The 17,041-nt window shown below is 31.0% G+C and overlaps 3 protein-coding genes across 3 annotated transcripts; 1 reads left to right on the top strand and 2 right to left on the bottom strand.

The window, feature by feature from the left end:
* Positions 1–474: 474 nt before the first annotated feature.
* On the top strand, positions 475–1,667 carry LOC137928786 (uncharacterized). The gene is made up of 2 exons (XM_068771758.1): positions 475–572; positions 839–1,667. Exons 1-2 carry the CDS (start codon positions 540–542, stop codon positions 1,577–1,579), a joined length of 774 nt encoding a protein of 257 aa, XP_068627859.1. The 5' UTR covers positions 475–539; the 3' UTR covers positions 1,580–1,667.
* A 438-nt stretch (positions 1,668–2,105) lies between these two features.
* Positions 2,106–8,617, bottom strand: LOC137928986 (putative uncharacterized protein DDB_G0282133). Its single transcript, XM_068771994.1, has 2 exons — positions 2,639–8,617; positions 2,106–2,123 (listed from the first exon to the last, which is right to left on the bottom strand). The coding sequence occupies exons 1-2, from the start codon at positions 8,615–8,617 to the stop codon at positions 2,106–2,108; spliced, it is 5,997 nt and encodes a 1,998-aa protein (XP_068628095.1).
* Positions 8,618–9,636: 1,019 nt separating this feature from the next.
* LOC137928775 (uncharacterized) lies at positions 9,637–16,292 on the bottom strand. The gene is made up of 5 exons (XM_068771744.1): positions 16,036–16,292; positions 14,036–14,159; positions 12,197–12,349; positions 10,851–12,029; positions 9,637–10,237 (listed from the first exon to the last, which is right to left on the bottom strand). Exons 1-5 carry the CDS (start codon positions 16,105–16,107, stop codon positions 9,894–9,896), a joined length of 1,872 nt encoding a protein of 623 aa, XP_068627845.1. The 5' UTR covers positions 16,108–16,292; the 3' UTR covers positions 9,637–9,893.
* Between the last annotated feature and the right edge of the window lie 749 nt (positions 16,293–17,041).

Raw genomic sequence — 17,041 nt, forward strand, 5'->3', positions numbered from 1 at the left:
CGACTAGGAGTCGAGGGAAACTTAATGATTAGACGACAAACTAGTTAATCAAAAAAATATATTTATGAAAAAAGTAACACGCCTTTCGTATAATTATATAATACGTATCTCAGCAAATGGTTACACAAATACCAACTAAAACTCACAATCAAAGCGTAAAAATATAATAATATCGTATGTACATAAACTATTTGTAGAAATGTCGTAAAAAACGTTGTTAGCAAACTTTTAATATATGTGTACGATTTTTATAAATATTAACGTAATAATAAAACGGTACATAACTTCTTATGTTTTTTCACGGTTGTTATTTTAACAGCTATCGTGTGTAACGTTAGATTCATTAAAGAAAAGGTGTCACACAACGTCCCAGTAACACGGATATATTTCTCCATGTTCGAGAAGTGTTAAAAATGATAATTGGCCGCGAAATGGCGTGTTTAGAAGAAAGCATCTTACTTCGTTAGTCGTCAATCGTGTCTCATGCGAGCAGCCTTGACTTTGTGGATATTTAAATTAAGAATTAAAAATCACCGGAAATGTTCAGTCGTTTTAAATTTTTGTTAATCTCGGTAAGTAATTTCGAAAATTTTCTTTTTAATTTTTCAACGTTGGCCACGTTTCCCAAAAAGATTTTCATTAATGAACATATAAATACAGCAATAAATATTAAATAAACTTTTAATGATTTTATTATGACTTACCTTTTTTAAGTAATTAAAATTTATTAAAGGAAAATGAATAATTAGAAAAAATAATTCTTGGAATGTTTTGATAATAATTTTTATTTTGTACCTCTAATTGTTCGTGGGAAATTAATTGAAGAATTCTTTTTTAGGTCCTTTTTATGTACCGAAATTTGACGGCGGCCTTTTATTCAAAACATTTTGACTGCGGCCCTTATGGTTTTGTTTGTGAAGGAACTACAAAATTAAGACTTTGTGAAGGCGACAATTTATTGGGTCCAGCTTTCAACTGTCCAGCAAATACAATTTGTAACGAAGATTCTAGTGATGTCTGTGAAAATTCAATAAATAATATAGATCCTGCTATAACTCGCACTGTACGATGTCACCGGAATGAGCGAATTGCAGACCCGAGCGTCGCCGGCTGTAAAGGTTACATTTTGTGTATACCTAATAAAAACAGATTTCAAGGGATCAAGTTTAAATGCTCGGGAAACACTATTTTTAATGGTTACACACGTACGTGCTCGTCCCCCGACAAGTATAAATGTCCATTAGCAAACGTTACGAAAACGCCTAATTTCTTCCATGAAGATAAAAGAAGAATGGATACAGATATTAGAAGTAATAACTACGGAAGTTCAGATATGAATTCTCACTGGCATAGACCTATAGATTGCAAGAACTACAAGTTTGCAGTAACACAGGATCAATCACCAGTGCGAGCTACTTACTTTTGTCCGTCTCGTCCAGTCCGCGGAGAATCCGTCGTTAGATGTACAATATTTTCAAACCAATTCTGTATAACTTTGGAGAGAGATGATAAGGATTCGTTTATTCAAGCTGCAGGCTTTGCTTATCGTAAACCGAGGACTTTTAAAACTAACAAATAAAAGAATGTTGCTGTTAATTTATTTATTACAAACCTTAAATAAGACTGAACCTACCGCTTTTTGGCAGTGAAATGTTACATGTTTAAATAAACTTAAATGCATTAATATAAATAAACTTTGTGATTACTACTACTGATTATTTTATTTCAAAATAATTATATTTAAAAGAGCTTTCGTCTCCAACTTTGCATAAACTTAAACCCATAATAAAAATTACTAAACAATCTATGAACGTTCATGGCTATCTTCATCGACACATTTTTTCTTATCGTTATCGAATACCTCATCCGAATCACATTTTTTTCTTCTGCGGCGTAAAATAGATTTTGAATTTACAGAACATATATAATATCGTCTACAGTTATGAGGATCCACAAACTTTCCTTCTTTTACGCATTCAAAATTTTTCTTTTTATGTGACAAATTATTATTTATTATTTTAATTGAAGCACTTCTGATCGCTTCAAAATCTTTATCATTTGAAGACACGGAAGACGAAGAGGACGTTTTTAGAGACACGTGTTTTTTACATGTCGAATCTATTCTGTCAAAGAAATATCCGTTTTGACACTGAAATTTATATCTAATAAAGTTTTGATAAACACCTTTAATACACAGATAATATATTTTTTCTTGCAATATGTCTCCATATCTGCCCTCTTTAGTACATTTGAACTGATTGTTTCTAATACAATGAGATAAATTATATGAACATTGCTTTCTGAATTCACTAAAAACTGTATTTTCCGAACATAGTCCGACTATGGGAACGGAATTTCCAAAACAAATATAAAATTTCCTGCAGTTATTTTGGTCCCCATATTTACCGCGAACGCGATTTTTGCAATCGAAAATAGGCACAGGTTTATGTGTTACTGAAATTTTTGCTTCTCTCGTTGTTTTGTGTTCCCACCAATTGTTATTTTGAAAAAATGTCGCAGCTGTGGTTAAAAACTTAATTCTGTGAGCTATGGACGTATTTACATTACCAGAACCGTTAACATTTTCTTGATCGCTTTTGAGCACATCGTAAGTCGCGTTACCCCTTGAATTACTTACCAATTTTACTACCTCTGCATGAGTTTTTGGATTCTCCGAAACGTTAAGTTCCACAGTAGTCGACAGGAATTCAGGGGTATTTTTCTTCACTTTGTGATCATTATCCATAGTTCTCGTGTAATCACTTGATAAATAAACGGTCCCATTATTAACATTTTTTTCCGGTATATTGTTAAATTTATTATTATCCTCAGGTTTAAGCTTAGTCCAAAATCCGTTGGCATGTAAAGAATGATTTTTGTTATCAGACTTTGTCAGGTTACTTTTATTTCTTAAATTATTCAAAATGTTTACGACACCGTTGTCTAAATCAATTTCTGTTGAATTTGCTTTAATATTTACAAGGACTTCGGTTTTTGTTGAACACTTGGCTTCTTTTGAAGAATTTTCCATCTTCCCCGGTAGAGATTGAACAATGTTAGTGTTAAAATATGAGTTATTCTTTGTCAAGTTAGCAATTGATTTATTTTCTTCAATTAAGATAGTTCTTGTATAATTAAAAATATTCTGCAAATCAACTTCTATACCTTCTTGAGTTTCTGATGGGACTTTCGAAAAACTATTCATTTTTGGCGAATTTTCAGGATCTCTCATAATAAACGACTTGCCGGACGTTTCTGAAGCATTATCCAATGTATACGATTTCGTTTCATAATTTAAACTAAAGTTAGTAAATGTATCCTTGTCTTTAATTAGCGTATTTAAATTATTATCAATATTATTTTGTAAATTTGATTTATTGAAGGTCTGAAATATATAGTTCTTAGGTTCTACCGACTTAGTTATTCGAGTGTTAAATGAAGTAATAGGCGATGTCGTTGTAGCAATATCTTGCCCATTTTTCGTTTCTGTTTGTGATAAGTAACGTAATTTAGGGCTACTTGTTACTATATATTGATCATTTTCGGTTACAAAGTACTGCTTTTGTATACCATTATCGTCAAAATTTAAGGTTGTTGAGGTAATTTCCGAAAGAGATTTCGATAGGTTTCGACCATTTTCTTTAGATTCTACATATTTTACTTCTCGGTTATTCATTGGCAGTAAAGCTGTTGTTTCTGTTGCAGTTTTAGGTAGAGTATCCATAATATTTAATGCAAGGCTATAAAACTTTTCAACTTTTGGACTTGTAGAAATGAAGTAAGTTCTTTCGTTTTTATTAATCTTTGTAACAGCTACATTTAACGGGTTATCCGAATTTTGTGTATTATGTGTACTTATTTTCGCTGCGAAATTACTTTTAATCGATTGTTTTTCAGTCTCTTTGCTCATTAATGTATCTTTTTCTGTTGATTCAATATGGACGAGGTTTTTCGATGAATTTATAATTCCTCTAGAATCATTTTTTAGAAACATTTTAGATGAAGTTGCTGATTCATGTGTGTGATCAGTAGGGACTTCAAATTTTATTTCTGTACTGCTGTTTATGATTCCATTATTTAAAGATGTTGTAATATTTTCTGGAGACACACTTCTAGTTAAAGTAGACAACACTTCTTCCGTTGATTTCGTAGTACGCGCTGAGAATTTGGTGGTATCTCCGGGGTATCTAGTAGTGCTGTCACCTAAATTCGTTAATATATTTTTAGTATCATAACTATTTAACTTTGTAGACTGTTTGTTGTCAAAATCGTATGGCGTTTCCAAAGTGGATTTGAGAATATTTAATGTTGGATTACCTGTTAACTCGTTGTTTTTCCTTTCGAACATATCTTTGTTTGTCTTATCTATGGCTAAAGTCTGCGTAGTTTTACTTAGTTCATTTTTTTGATTTTGATCTTCAGAAAGATTTGATTTTAATGCACTTAAGTCAGGTTTATTTTCTTGAATAATAGAACCGTTTTCATCATAAATATTAGCTGTAGTGGTGTGTGATATGTCTAGCATAGAATTAGTAAAATTTTGAGAGTGGGTTTTTATTGCAGTGTTTATTTTTTTCTTTATGCTGTTAATTTGTTCTATATTTTCTCCTTGCGTCGGACTTTTATTGAACACTGATGTTTTACGCCATGAATTTGTAGTTGTTTCCGCCAAATTAAAAGAATAATTTGTCTCATAATCATAAGGTACTTCTAATGTTAAGCTCGTGAAATTTTCAGAAACATCGATTTTTGAGTCATTTGTGGCCTGATCATGCTTTTGCTCGTTTAGTGAATTGTACTCCTGCAAGTCTTGTAAACTTTCATGAGTACTGGAAACAGCAGATTCTTTAATAATTTCTACCGGAAAATTTTGATACTTCTCGGTAATAAGGGTGTTTTCTTGTTGGGTAGGTTTTTTTGCTGCATCTGTCATTTCGGAAAAGAAATCTTTAACATTATACTCATCCACATTTTTAAAATCCATATTTATGTTTAAATTTGCTGGAACTTTGTCTAAATAACTAATATATGATGATGTTCGCTGGTCTTTCACCCTATCGTTAAATTCTTTATAAAAATTATTAGCCACAATGGATAGGTACGTGGTTGTTTTTTGTTCACCTATTGTATATTCAGATTTTGTTTTTTCTGGAAGTTTTGTTGTCGCAGTATTTACATCTTCTGAATCGATTTGTTTATCAATATCAAAATATTTAGTATATGGCTTTCTTGTAATTTTAAGCAAAAAATTATCGTTTGTACTTGTATTTGCATGACTGGAAAAGTTATTCAAAGATGTAAAAGCAATATTTGTTAAATACCCTTTAGATATATTGTAATTATATGTAGGAATAGGTCCAAAATCACTATCAGTGGTTACTCTATTTTCATTAGATTCCGCAACGCCAATCAGAATATCTCTAAATACATTATCGTTATTAGTAAATATTTCCTTCGTTTCATTATCGGTTGTTATGTTTCCTAGTTCCAAATTAATGTTTAATTTTAATACACCACTCTCTGTTGTTGATTTTTGAAATGGTAACTTAGTGAAAAATTGAGAAATTGGAGGTTTATTTGTTACACTATCTTCATTTTCTAACTTTGTAGGCGTCACTGTATAACTGAAGCTATCATCCAAGTTTGTTTTAGTTTTTTCTTCATATATCGGATACGAGAAACTGGACGTAGTAATATCGGTAATTTGATAATTATTTTTAGAAGTACTTGTTAGTATATTCTGTTTAAATTTATTTTCGATATCATCTGCATTACGTATCTGCGTAAGTAATGTATTATTTTCCACAATAACGTTACGGTCCTGTTCCGAATATTGAAACCGATTACTTTCATTTTTATCGTAATTTGTCGGGAGTATAGTAATTAATTCGTTATAAGATGACGTTAAAGTATCATCTATGTTTGTATTTGATTCTGTGTAATGATCTAATGCACTGTCTTTTAGCTTTACATGTGTTTCGTTGTTTAAAGACGTTTGATTTATTAACTCCTGATTTGCCAAAAATAAATCTTCTGTTCTAGCGTTATGATCACTTTCGAAATTTTCGTTTGATTTGTAATAGAAATTTGATACATTTACTTTTAATTGATTTTCTAGATGCATTTGTATACTTTCAGTTGTTGATAAAACCAGATCGGTATTAAATGATAGATGTGGAAAAAATGAACTTCTGGTCGGTAAATCGTAAGATTCAACATAACTGCCGTTTTTATCAATTAGAATATCTCTCACTGCAGTTTCGTTACTACTATATATTTCCATTGTTTCATTATTACTTGTTATGTTTCCTAGCTCTAAATGAATGTTTAATTTAGATACACTACTTTCTGTTGTGGATTTTAGAAATGGTTTTTTTGTAATAGTAAAATTTTGAGAGATCGGAGCTGTATTTGTTACACTATCTTCATTTTCTAACTTTGTCAAAGTCTCTATGTAACTGAAACCATCGTCTAAGCTTGTTTTACTTTTTACTTCATACATCGGATGTGAGAAACTAGGCGTGGTAATATCAGTAATTGGAAATGTATTTTTAAAAGTACTTGTTAGTGTCGTCTCTTTAAATTTATTTTCGCTATCATCTGCATTAAGTATCTGCGTATGTAATGTATCATTTACTACAATAACATTACTGTCTTGGTCGGAATATTGAAACCGATTACTTTCATTTTTGTCGTAATTTGTCGGGAGTATAGTAATTAATTCGTTATAAGATGACTTTGGAGTAGCATCTATGTTTGTATTTGATTCTGTGTATTGATCTAAAGCACTCTCTTTTAGTTTTTCATATGTTTCGTTATTTAAAGTAGTTTGATTTATAAATTCCTGATTTGCCGAAAATAAATCTTCTGTTCTAGCGTTATGATCACTTTCGAAATTATCATTTGATTTGTAATAGAAATTTGTTACATTTACTTTTAATTGATTCTCTGGATGCATTTGAATACTTTCAGTTATTGATAAAACCAGATCGGTATTAAATGAAGCATGTGGAAAAAGTGAACTTCTGGTCGGTAAATCGTAAGATTCAACATAACTGCTGTTTGTATCAATAAGAATATCTCCCACTTCAGTTTCGTTATTAGTTAATTTTTCTATGGTTTCATTATTAGTTGTTATGTTGCCTAGCTCTAAACGAATGTTTACCTTTGATACGCTACTTTTTGTTGTGGATTTTAGAAATGGTGTTTCTGTAGTAATCAAATTTTGAGTAAAAATTTGAGAGATCGGTGCTGTATTTGTTACACTATCTTCATTTTCTAACTTTGTAGAAGTCTTTATGTAACTGAAACCATCGTCCAAAGTTGTTTTACGTTTTTCTTCATATATCGGATATGAGAAACTAGACGTAGTAATATCATGAATTTGATAATTATTGTTAGAAGTACTTGTTAGTATATTCTCTTTAAATTTATTTTCGCTATCATCTACATTAAGTATCTGCGTATGTAATGTATTATTTTCAACAATAACATTACTGTCTTGTTCGGAATATTGAAACCGATTACTTTCATTTTTATCGTAATTTGTAGGCAGTGTAGTAATTAATTCTTTATAAGATGACGTTGAAGTAGCATCTATGTTTGTATTTGATTCTGTGTATTGATCTAAAGCACTCTCTTTTAGTTTTTCATATATTTCGTTATTTAAAGTGGTTTGATTTATCATTTCCTGATTTGCCGAAAATAAATCTTCTGTTCTAGCGTTATGATCACTTTCGAAATTATCATTTGATTTGTAATAAAAATTTGTTACATTTATTTTTAATTGATTCTCAGGGTTCATTTGAATACTTTCATTTGTTAATAAAACCTGGTCGTTATTAAGAGATACATTTACAAAAGGTAAATCACTACTCGGTAAATCAGAAGATTCAACAAAATTAACTTTCGAAATATTGGCTTGGTCGTCAGTTAGGTTATATAAAAATGGCTTTTCTTCCTTTATAGATTTGTTAGTCACATCGGCTATTTCACTTAAAGAAATTCTTGATCTATTTTGGAATGTGCTGTTCACGTCATTGGTTAAATTGTCCATTTTTATTAAATCCATAGTGGTATCAGATATAGTTTGTTTTGTTGCATACTCGTTATAATGGTCATCTGCATATGTTGTATTCATAACGGTGATCTCGAAATCATTTAAAATCGTAGTAGTTTCCGTGGAAAAGACTATGTCAGTAAGATCCAAACTTTTCACTTCAGTATGTGTGTACCAATTTGTTTTGTTACTGTTATCTAAATTTCTTATTACGATTTTAGCCTCAGTTTTAGATTCTACTGAAGGTGATGTACTAATGATGTTTTTGTCAATTTTAAATTCTGATACTTTGTTTTTGTTGTTAAAACTTGCAACATCACTAACTTTAGCGTTTTCGTTAAGTGTTTTTTCAAGGACGACTGTGCGCAATGTTGTATCAGATACAGCTGTCGATGTGTCTTCTTGATGTTCACTTGTAGTTAAATAGCTAGAATATCTTTGCAGTGGAATAACCAGCGTGTTTTCAGTTGTTGAAAAGGCTTTTTTTAAATTACTGTTATCAAATTTTACCGTACTTGCTTCTATTAACTCACTTGTAACATCACTCTTTGCCGACATTAAATTTTGAGTAGTTAGTATTTGATATTCGCATTCAAAACTGTTATTATCGTTACAAAAGGTTCCCGATGGGCATGGTATAACAAAGCTGTTTATTGTCATAGATACACCATCTCCGACGTCCACACAAATCATAAAATGAGTGGAGTTGACGCAATGAAACGACTTACCATTACAATCTGTAGTTGCGGACACTATCGATGAAACGCACAACTGTAACGAAAATTGCAATTTTGAATATGTACCGATGCGAAAAATTTAACAATTTGTATATTTAATTCTTACCAGTATTAAAAATAAAAATGAATCCATTTTTTGTTGTCTAAATAAATCCATAGCCTCATATCTGTTACAATTGTTCCGAATTCAGACACTATTTTAATTTGTTGACGTATTTATTCACACTTGTCCTTTATCTTAATAGGTTTTCAGTAGAATGGCAAGTTTCCTCAGATCTCAGATAATTTGAGTGGCCGCGTAAGAGAATTGTTAGCACTAGAGCATTTCATTTACATTACGCACTGTCACATATAGATTAGGAGCACATTGTACAAATACAGTTGACATCGTATTTCTTACGGTCTTATTAGTTTCCCGCTCTAAAAATAATAGATTTGTGCATATAACTAAACATAATTGTTCCATTAAAAAATTCTCATTTTTAAATAAAACGGGAATATCAAACGAAAGTTTTCTTGTTAAATTGTATGAATAAGTACATACATACACTAGTAGTATTATCTACTATCTGAGCTATAGAATAAGATCTTACCTTTATCAAACAACTTCCTGTGCCTTGTTTACGAAGAATATTTGTGTCATTAACTAAACAGTAAATTAATGTTGTTTAAACGGATTTTACGACTGTAAAATACCAATTTACTTTAAGAATAATTTCCACCTACTTTGATTCAGATAAACTTATCTATTTATTGCAATATTTATGAGTTGTTATTGTAAAACCAAAACAAACTTTGTATAAAAAATTTATTACTTCATTACAAAATTGTTGTCTCGAATATCACATTGGTAACAAAATTATTTAATATGTTGTAAAAAAATAACGGATGTGATTATTTTTCTATTCTTATACTCTTTTCAATATTTCTCAATTATACTCTATCGAGTGAAATGACTAATTGTATTATCTTTTTTAATTTTATTACATCGCTAATAAATAAATAATTATAAATTTCATAACATTACATAACAAGGATAAAAAATATGTTTTTATTGTTAACATTATACACTTTTTTATGAATAAAAGAACTTGCGTCTACCAAGGCCATTTTAGTCTTAAGTATTTGAGCTTAGTATCATATAAGGCAACAGCTGCTAAAATAAGCCATACGATTGTAATAACCGACATCACAATGCCTATAAGGAACATAGAATATTGAAATCCACCTTCTCGGCTTATTACAAAAGATAAACCTACTACAAATAGAGTTAATAACGAAGCTGAAAGCGTCTCAAGGGTGCTTTGGATTTTCGCCCATTTTCTCGCGCCGACAAAATCTTGTACAGCTGTATCGCAACACGAAGCCACAGCGCCAAACCCAAGACCTGATACAACGCAGCCAATCGCAAACGAATCATGGCTATTAGTTTCTGAAAAGACTGAAAATAACAATTTATTTTATTAAAACTTACTTCCATGTTCGAAAAGATTAACACAATAACAAATTAATTTTGGTTATCAAATTTTGTTATTATTGATACTTAAATATAATTACCTCGTTGCCATAGAATAATTTCAGGCACCTATCGATTTTATTGTAAATGTATATTAGAGATATAGTTAGTATAGCGTCCTATAGTTAAAATGATGCTGATGATAATTGCTAAAATTGTCTAATGAATACAAAAACATTTAATAACTTTTTATCATTTTAAAACAAAAAACAAAGAAGTCGAAATTTTCTTTGGTTAATTATTTGTTTAATAATATAGTTTGAATTCTAACACATATTTATATAAAACATATATAAAATCATAATAGTTTTATTTTCATCTTTCAACAAAGGCACTCGGTAAAATCATAAGTTCAAATCTAAAATATTTGTTGTTGGTGTAGTCGTGGCATATTTAGCAACGTCATTTATGAAACCGTCTACATATCATTCAGTTTCGTCATATCAGTGATGGCACTGGTTGAATATGCGTAAATATAAGAGACAAATCATCAAAGCAAAAATAGATGTTACAGTTAGCTGACGTAAGATTTACTTACCAAAACAAGCGGCAGTTGCTACTTTTAATCCAATTACAACGACGTACTTGAAATTTCTCTTTTGTGTTTGAACTAACCAAGGTGTGCTCAAAAGGAAACATATCCATGAAAACCCGTGTAAAGACATGAGAAAGTTTGTTTCAAACATCGCAATCTTCGGTCGAACCTGTTGTGCTATCATTGGAAGTAATGTCAAAGATACCGCTGACAAACACAATTTAGCAAATCTCAGCAGCAACGCCGGATAGAATCTCCAACACGATAGTGATCTTGTCAACGGCTTAATAAAAGTGTCAGTTATACTATACATCAAATATGTTAACCGACGTCTTAGTCTGTACATTCTGTAAGATGGAATCCCAAGTCTTCTCTTTATATTTGTCACTGTAGACTGACACCTGAAACTGAACGTATTAAATACTTTTTCTCTGTGAATATCAGTTATTGGTGATATTGTTTCAAAAGTAACCTCTAATTCAGAATATTCCTTATTGTCATGAACGCTGCAATCTTCTTCAGTGTTAACTTGTTTCGTAATATATTCATCTAAATTGTCACCTAATGTGCTCAGTCTTTTAATTGCATTGCTAATTCGGCGCTGATTATTAAACGATTCTTTAAGTGGGGCGCCTTGTTCGACGTCTTCCTCGCTTTCTTCGCTTTCTTCTGGTATTTCCGGTAGTATGTCTACGCCGAAAATATTTCTCCTTTTTTCTTCAGGGCTAGGCGGAGGTGTTATTGTTCCAACAGCGTCAATAAATTCTTCGATATCGTCAGCTTCACCATGTGAATTATCGTCAGATGGACTCTTCCAAGATTTTTTACTTAAATCGTTCAATTGAAGCTCAGCAGTAAAATAATTATCGGCGCCGTCATTTTGAAAACCAGTATAACTTTTATAAAAATCTGTGTGTCTTGAATAGAGAGTGGATCTTCTGAGATTTGAATCTATTTTAAGTAATATGATAGCAGGCAGGGCTTGTAATATTATTCCGGCAAGAACTATGAATGAGTACGTATACCCGTAATAATTTATAAGAACAGATAAAATATGAGGAAATAGAGATTGTCCAACCGCTTGGCCAGTGCAACATATCCCACGAACAATTCCAACACGACTGTCATATGTTTCAAAAATGACAGCATCCACTTGAGCTGATATTAAAGATGACCCTAAACCTAAAAACAAAATCGCCCTATTAATAATACTATATTAAATAAATAAAATCGTATGGAAACAAAACAAAAACATGCTTTTTCCTATTATTCCAAAAATCACTCTAGGCGAAGATTTTGGCCTTTGCTTTATACAGTTTAAAATTTTATGATAAATGATATATTCTTACCTCCAAAAATACCATATATCACTGGTTGCAAATATAGCGGTACAAATGCACAGATAAACAAGCTAGCTACAACCACTATTAGTCCAATAGCGGCCATCACGCGGTAGCCAACTGTTCCTCCCCACGAATCTGCAGCTTCTCGAAACCAACATTCTACAACAATTGATATTTGTTATGTAGCTATTTTTTAAATATTTCATTACTTACTTGATATTACACTATTTATCATTTTAAATATTTTATTTAAAGGAAGATATTTTCAGAATTGCTTAATTTTCAGGACAAAAGAAATCGCAACATAAAAAGTACGGTGAATTTGTTGATAAAATGTAAATTCCTTATTCATTCTTCAATTCAATTTCGTCCCCTTCAAAGTAATCCCTGTCTAATAAAACGCAGTTTTCCAACGCTTTCTCGAGTCCTCTAGGCAGTCGGAATACTCTCTTTCCGGTATATAGCGTCCCTGTATTGGCCTTTTGAGTTTGCCGAATAACCAGAAGTCGCACGGAGTGAAACCAGGGAACAGTACAAATACAGAGGGTGCGGAACAATATGAGTTGAAATTTGGAAACTATTTTTCGAAAAAAATTGTGCGATTTTGACACCAATCGAGACTTGACGCGTTTGAGACACAAAACATCCTTTAGAATGGTTTAGACTGAGCCAAATGATATTCTTACTTTTTATAATCAGACGCTAGTCGTTATAGACGGTCCTACTCACTTAGAAAAAACATATTTATATGACTTCCTAATGCCCGGGAGTTTTAAATAACATTTTTACCTTACTTTTTCATCACAGTAGTATAAATATGTTCACAAAAAAAAATGATGTAATAAAACACTTTTTTATATCTTGAATTAAAGTCCATTGGTTTCAAATTAACTATTTAGAACTCCCTTTTAATATCATTAGTTAGACATAAAGCACCCCCTCATACATTTCCAATAAGACCGGTAGGAAGCACGCAGCATCTAGCGATTTCGGACTATTTTAACAAGATCATCTGTCCACGTCTTTCGCTACGTTTGCCAGTCTGTGGTTGCCATTTCGTCACTTTAAGCCCCCAGAACTGTGCCATCTGTTTTACGCTCTACATAGTTTGCCCACTGCACTTTCAACTTGCCCAAAGCGAGCATTCCAAGAGTGTGTCCGACGCAATGATGCATTTATACGACATAATAGGTTAGAGTTGTTTTTTATTTGGAATTTTGAATCCGAGTTCTTCCACGAGACATAGTAATATGTAACAAATATTGCAAGATATTTTTAAGCATAATGTGCTCGTTTAAAAATGTACAAAAATACTTAATAGCCCATCTCAATTAAATTTCAGGGATATTCCCAAGGCGAACACTGTAAAAACTTGTTTACAAAACTACATAGAATCTATTTAGGTTCGTTATCTTTATTCACACAACAGACGTGTTGAAAAGACAGCTTTTTAAAACTGTAATTATTTAATATTAGTCATTATTAAAGACTGTAATTTCGCTTTTTATTTGTATTAAAATACAATAAAATTAAGAAAAAAATCACGATAAAAATGGCGCAGGTAGGCCCTCTACTTAGTGAACCGGAGATCAAGCTCGCAGGAAGTCGCAGGATGCTGGCAGCGCATGATCGGTCACCGTGGCAATCTTTGGAGAGGACCTTTGCCTTGCTATGTACGTTAACTATATAGAAATAAACTGTTTAACGTCAAATGTTAATAATTCTGACTACTAACTAATATTTTGTGTTTTTTATTAAATAACAGATGTTAACTCTAATTGAACTTGTTTAAGAATTTTTTTGCAACAACCATAATATTAGTCAAATAAAAAACAGCAACTTTACGTGTTAGACTGTAGGATAATAGATAGAACGTCGGTGCTGCAAAGCCGAGCCAAAGAGGCACGTCGAGATTCGCCAAATGCACCCATAACACTCCATACGCTAGCACGAGACTCGGCAAACATACCTGTAGTAAAAAAAGAGTCAAAAAGATTTGTTAAATATGAATTACTCACTTTTGTACAATAATGATTGCTTCACTGGCTGTTTATTTAAACCAATTACTATTCCTTTCTTTAATTTTTGTCTAATTTATTAACTGTTTATAAGAAATTTAGAATGTAATACTTTTTTTTGGTATAATTCAAATAGTCATCCGCAAAACGCACAATGTTATTTGATCTGACAACAAATCCGCATGTGAAAAATTTCACACATTATTTTTATATTAAAATGTCATAAGTAATAAATGCTTAATCATCAAAAATGTGACAAAATTTTGAAATATTAATCAAAAACCAAAAAAATGATAGTTTTTTCTTCCTAATTTAACTTAATTAAAACCATACAATAATTTAGATATATTAAAGAAAATCATTAGAAAAGCAGTCTTAAGGTTAAAAAAATAGCGTTTCTTTTCTGTGTGCACCTACATACGAGCGTGTACCCTTTTTTCCAGAAACAATCCTATGCTAACATATAATAGCAAGTATTAACTTTACTTGTTCGTGTTTAATTTTTTATTTTTTAGTTATAGTTAAGCATATTTATCAAATCCAAACACATTAGGGTTGATAGCTAGCAGTTCGATCTATCAATCGTCTCAATTATTGACAAGAACTTACAAAACATTAAAATAGAAATAAAACTAAATCGAACACACCGAACGCAGCCGTAGAAAGTAGCTTCAAATTTCCAACACCTGTCATGTTACCAAAATGGCCACAAAAAGTTGCTAATACGCCGTGATTTTAATAAATACAAATCGATTTAGAAGGTATAAAAGTGACTGGAGTCACTCAAAAGGTTTTAAGAAAAATATTTTAATACTTCTTTGATTGTTGGACTGAAATTTTCTTTCGGTCTTTCAACTTTTATCGTGTTTAATTATAGATACAAAAACTTCCAAGGAATGATGTGAATTAACATATATTATATTTAACTATTTATATGAAATCATGTAAAATATTCATTCTGGAATATATTACATTAATTTATTTTTTAACTTCTGGCAATAACAAGTCTGCAGGGACAGATAGTAAACTACAATTAATTTTAGTAGGTGTATAGTAATCCGAATATTAAAAATACACATTCTCTTACTATACTATCATCATCCACTTTACGAAACAGGCCGTACTTAATGTAGATTGTTTTACTAAGCAGTTTTATTGTTATGTCGGATCTTAAGAAAAGAAAAAATATTATCAATACAATATTTATTACTTCTGAAACTATTGATTTTTAAATGAATGTAACATACATTAATTAACCGCAAATGAGTATAGCTCATATAACTTCTTTAAAGCTACTACAACGACAACAAATCATCCTGTTTACAAGATCCGTTTAGAAGACCATTTCTGAATGAATTTATCTATATGTTGTACATAATTTACTTCACGAAATATTTAAATTATTGGCGTACACCAATAAAAGGGTATTTATTTTTCAATATTGTATTTTAGTCATGTAAGAAATATCAAGTTTTGCGCGAACAACATTTTATGTAATAGACAAACATTTCTATTATCTATCATTTGTGTATATTGACATGTTTGTACAGATAATAACTGACTCCACGGCCACCGTGATAAGAAATAATGTGCACAACTAAACAAAACACATGACTATCGAACTGATAATAATATATCGACACTAGACTTTTGCTAGATCGCCAAGTTATACAATTCAAAGCAAAATTCAGAAACTTCCATACTTTCCCGTTTACATTTTATACATAAATAGGTAACCACGTGAGACTTTAACCATTACGTGTATGATTTTTAGATTGTTCTAGATTTAGACTTTCGAGATTGTTTAAGTTCACGTTTCATACATACGTTCAAAAACACTACTGAAATCAGTAGACTCCAGCGCCATTTCGCGCCATTGGATTGTAGATCAATTTCCATTTATTGCTCTTTTCGCAGCCATTTTTCACAAAATATTTGACACTCCATAATTCTCAAACAGCTTTTAGATAAAACCCGAACACGCTAACCAACTACACGCAAAAAAAATAAACTGATAACGTCTTTGTAAAATTGTGGACTTATAGAACATTACAACTTATTGACGGGACTGTATACATACATTGACAGTGTTATCGAAAGGACTAACGTCGCTACTTTGTCTTATCTTATCGTGTCTATGTAAGAAACTAACATCACTTCAATTATTATTCCTGTCCTTTAATAGAAAACATTGAACAAAATGTTTTACGACCTTTAAGGTCACTGCAATATCATAGTTGCATAAATTTTATAATAATACTTACTGAGTTTTACATATATACTAAATTAGTCACGATCCATAAAATTTAAAAACATTATAAGCAACATAGCTCACGGACCTTTGTTTCCGTGATTTCAATTTCGATGAAACTGCTCAGAGCTGAAGTGGCAAGCAGCGTAACATCATACGCATCACATAGGAGCAACAACTTTAAAAGTAACTTAAAATTAACATATACTTCATCTCATTATAAGACTCGGTAGTAACAAAAACGACTTTTTTTTTGACACCAAGCCCAAGTGCTGTATCAAAACTCTACATATATACAAATTTGAAAGACCTTAAATAATCATTACAATTATTGAATCAGAAGGACACGGTTGCTTCTCAAATTTAAAATTTAGATCACTAAAAGCCAACACCGCTTCATTATAAGTATGATGTATAATTTTTGTATATAAAGGAGGCCATGATATGAAGACAACATATCGTGATATAAAAATATAATTTATCCAAATCATGATAAAAAATAAATGTAAATTAAAATGAATTCATTTTAATTTCATGTTTTTGATAATAATGTATGTCTTAAGCAAAAGTAGGTGTATATAT

Source organism: Battus philenor, unplaced genomic scaffold (assembly GCF_028537555.1).
Source record: "Battus philenor isolate CCGP_79_NKW_IND1 unplaced genomic scaffold, ilBatPhil1.0.hap1 SCAF_4, whole genome shotgun sequence".
NCBI classification, from domain to species: domain Eukaryota; kingdom Metazoa; phylum Arthropoda; class Insecta; order Lepidoptera; family Papilionidae; genus Battus; species Battus philenor.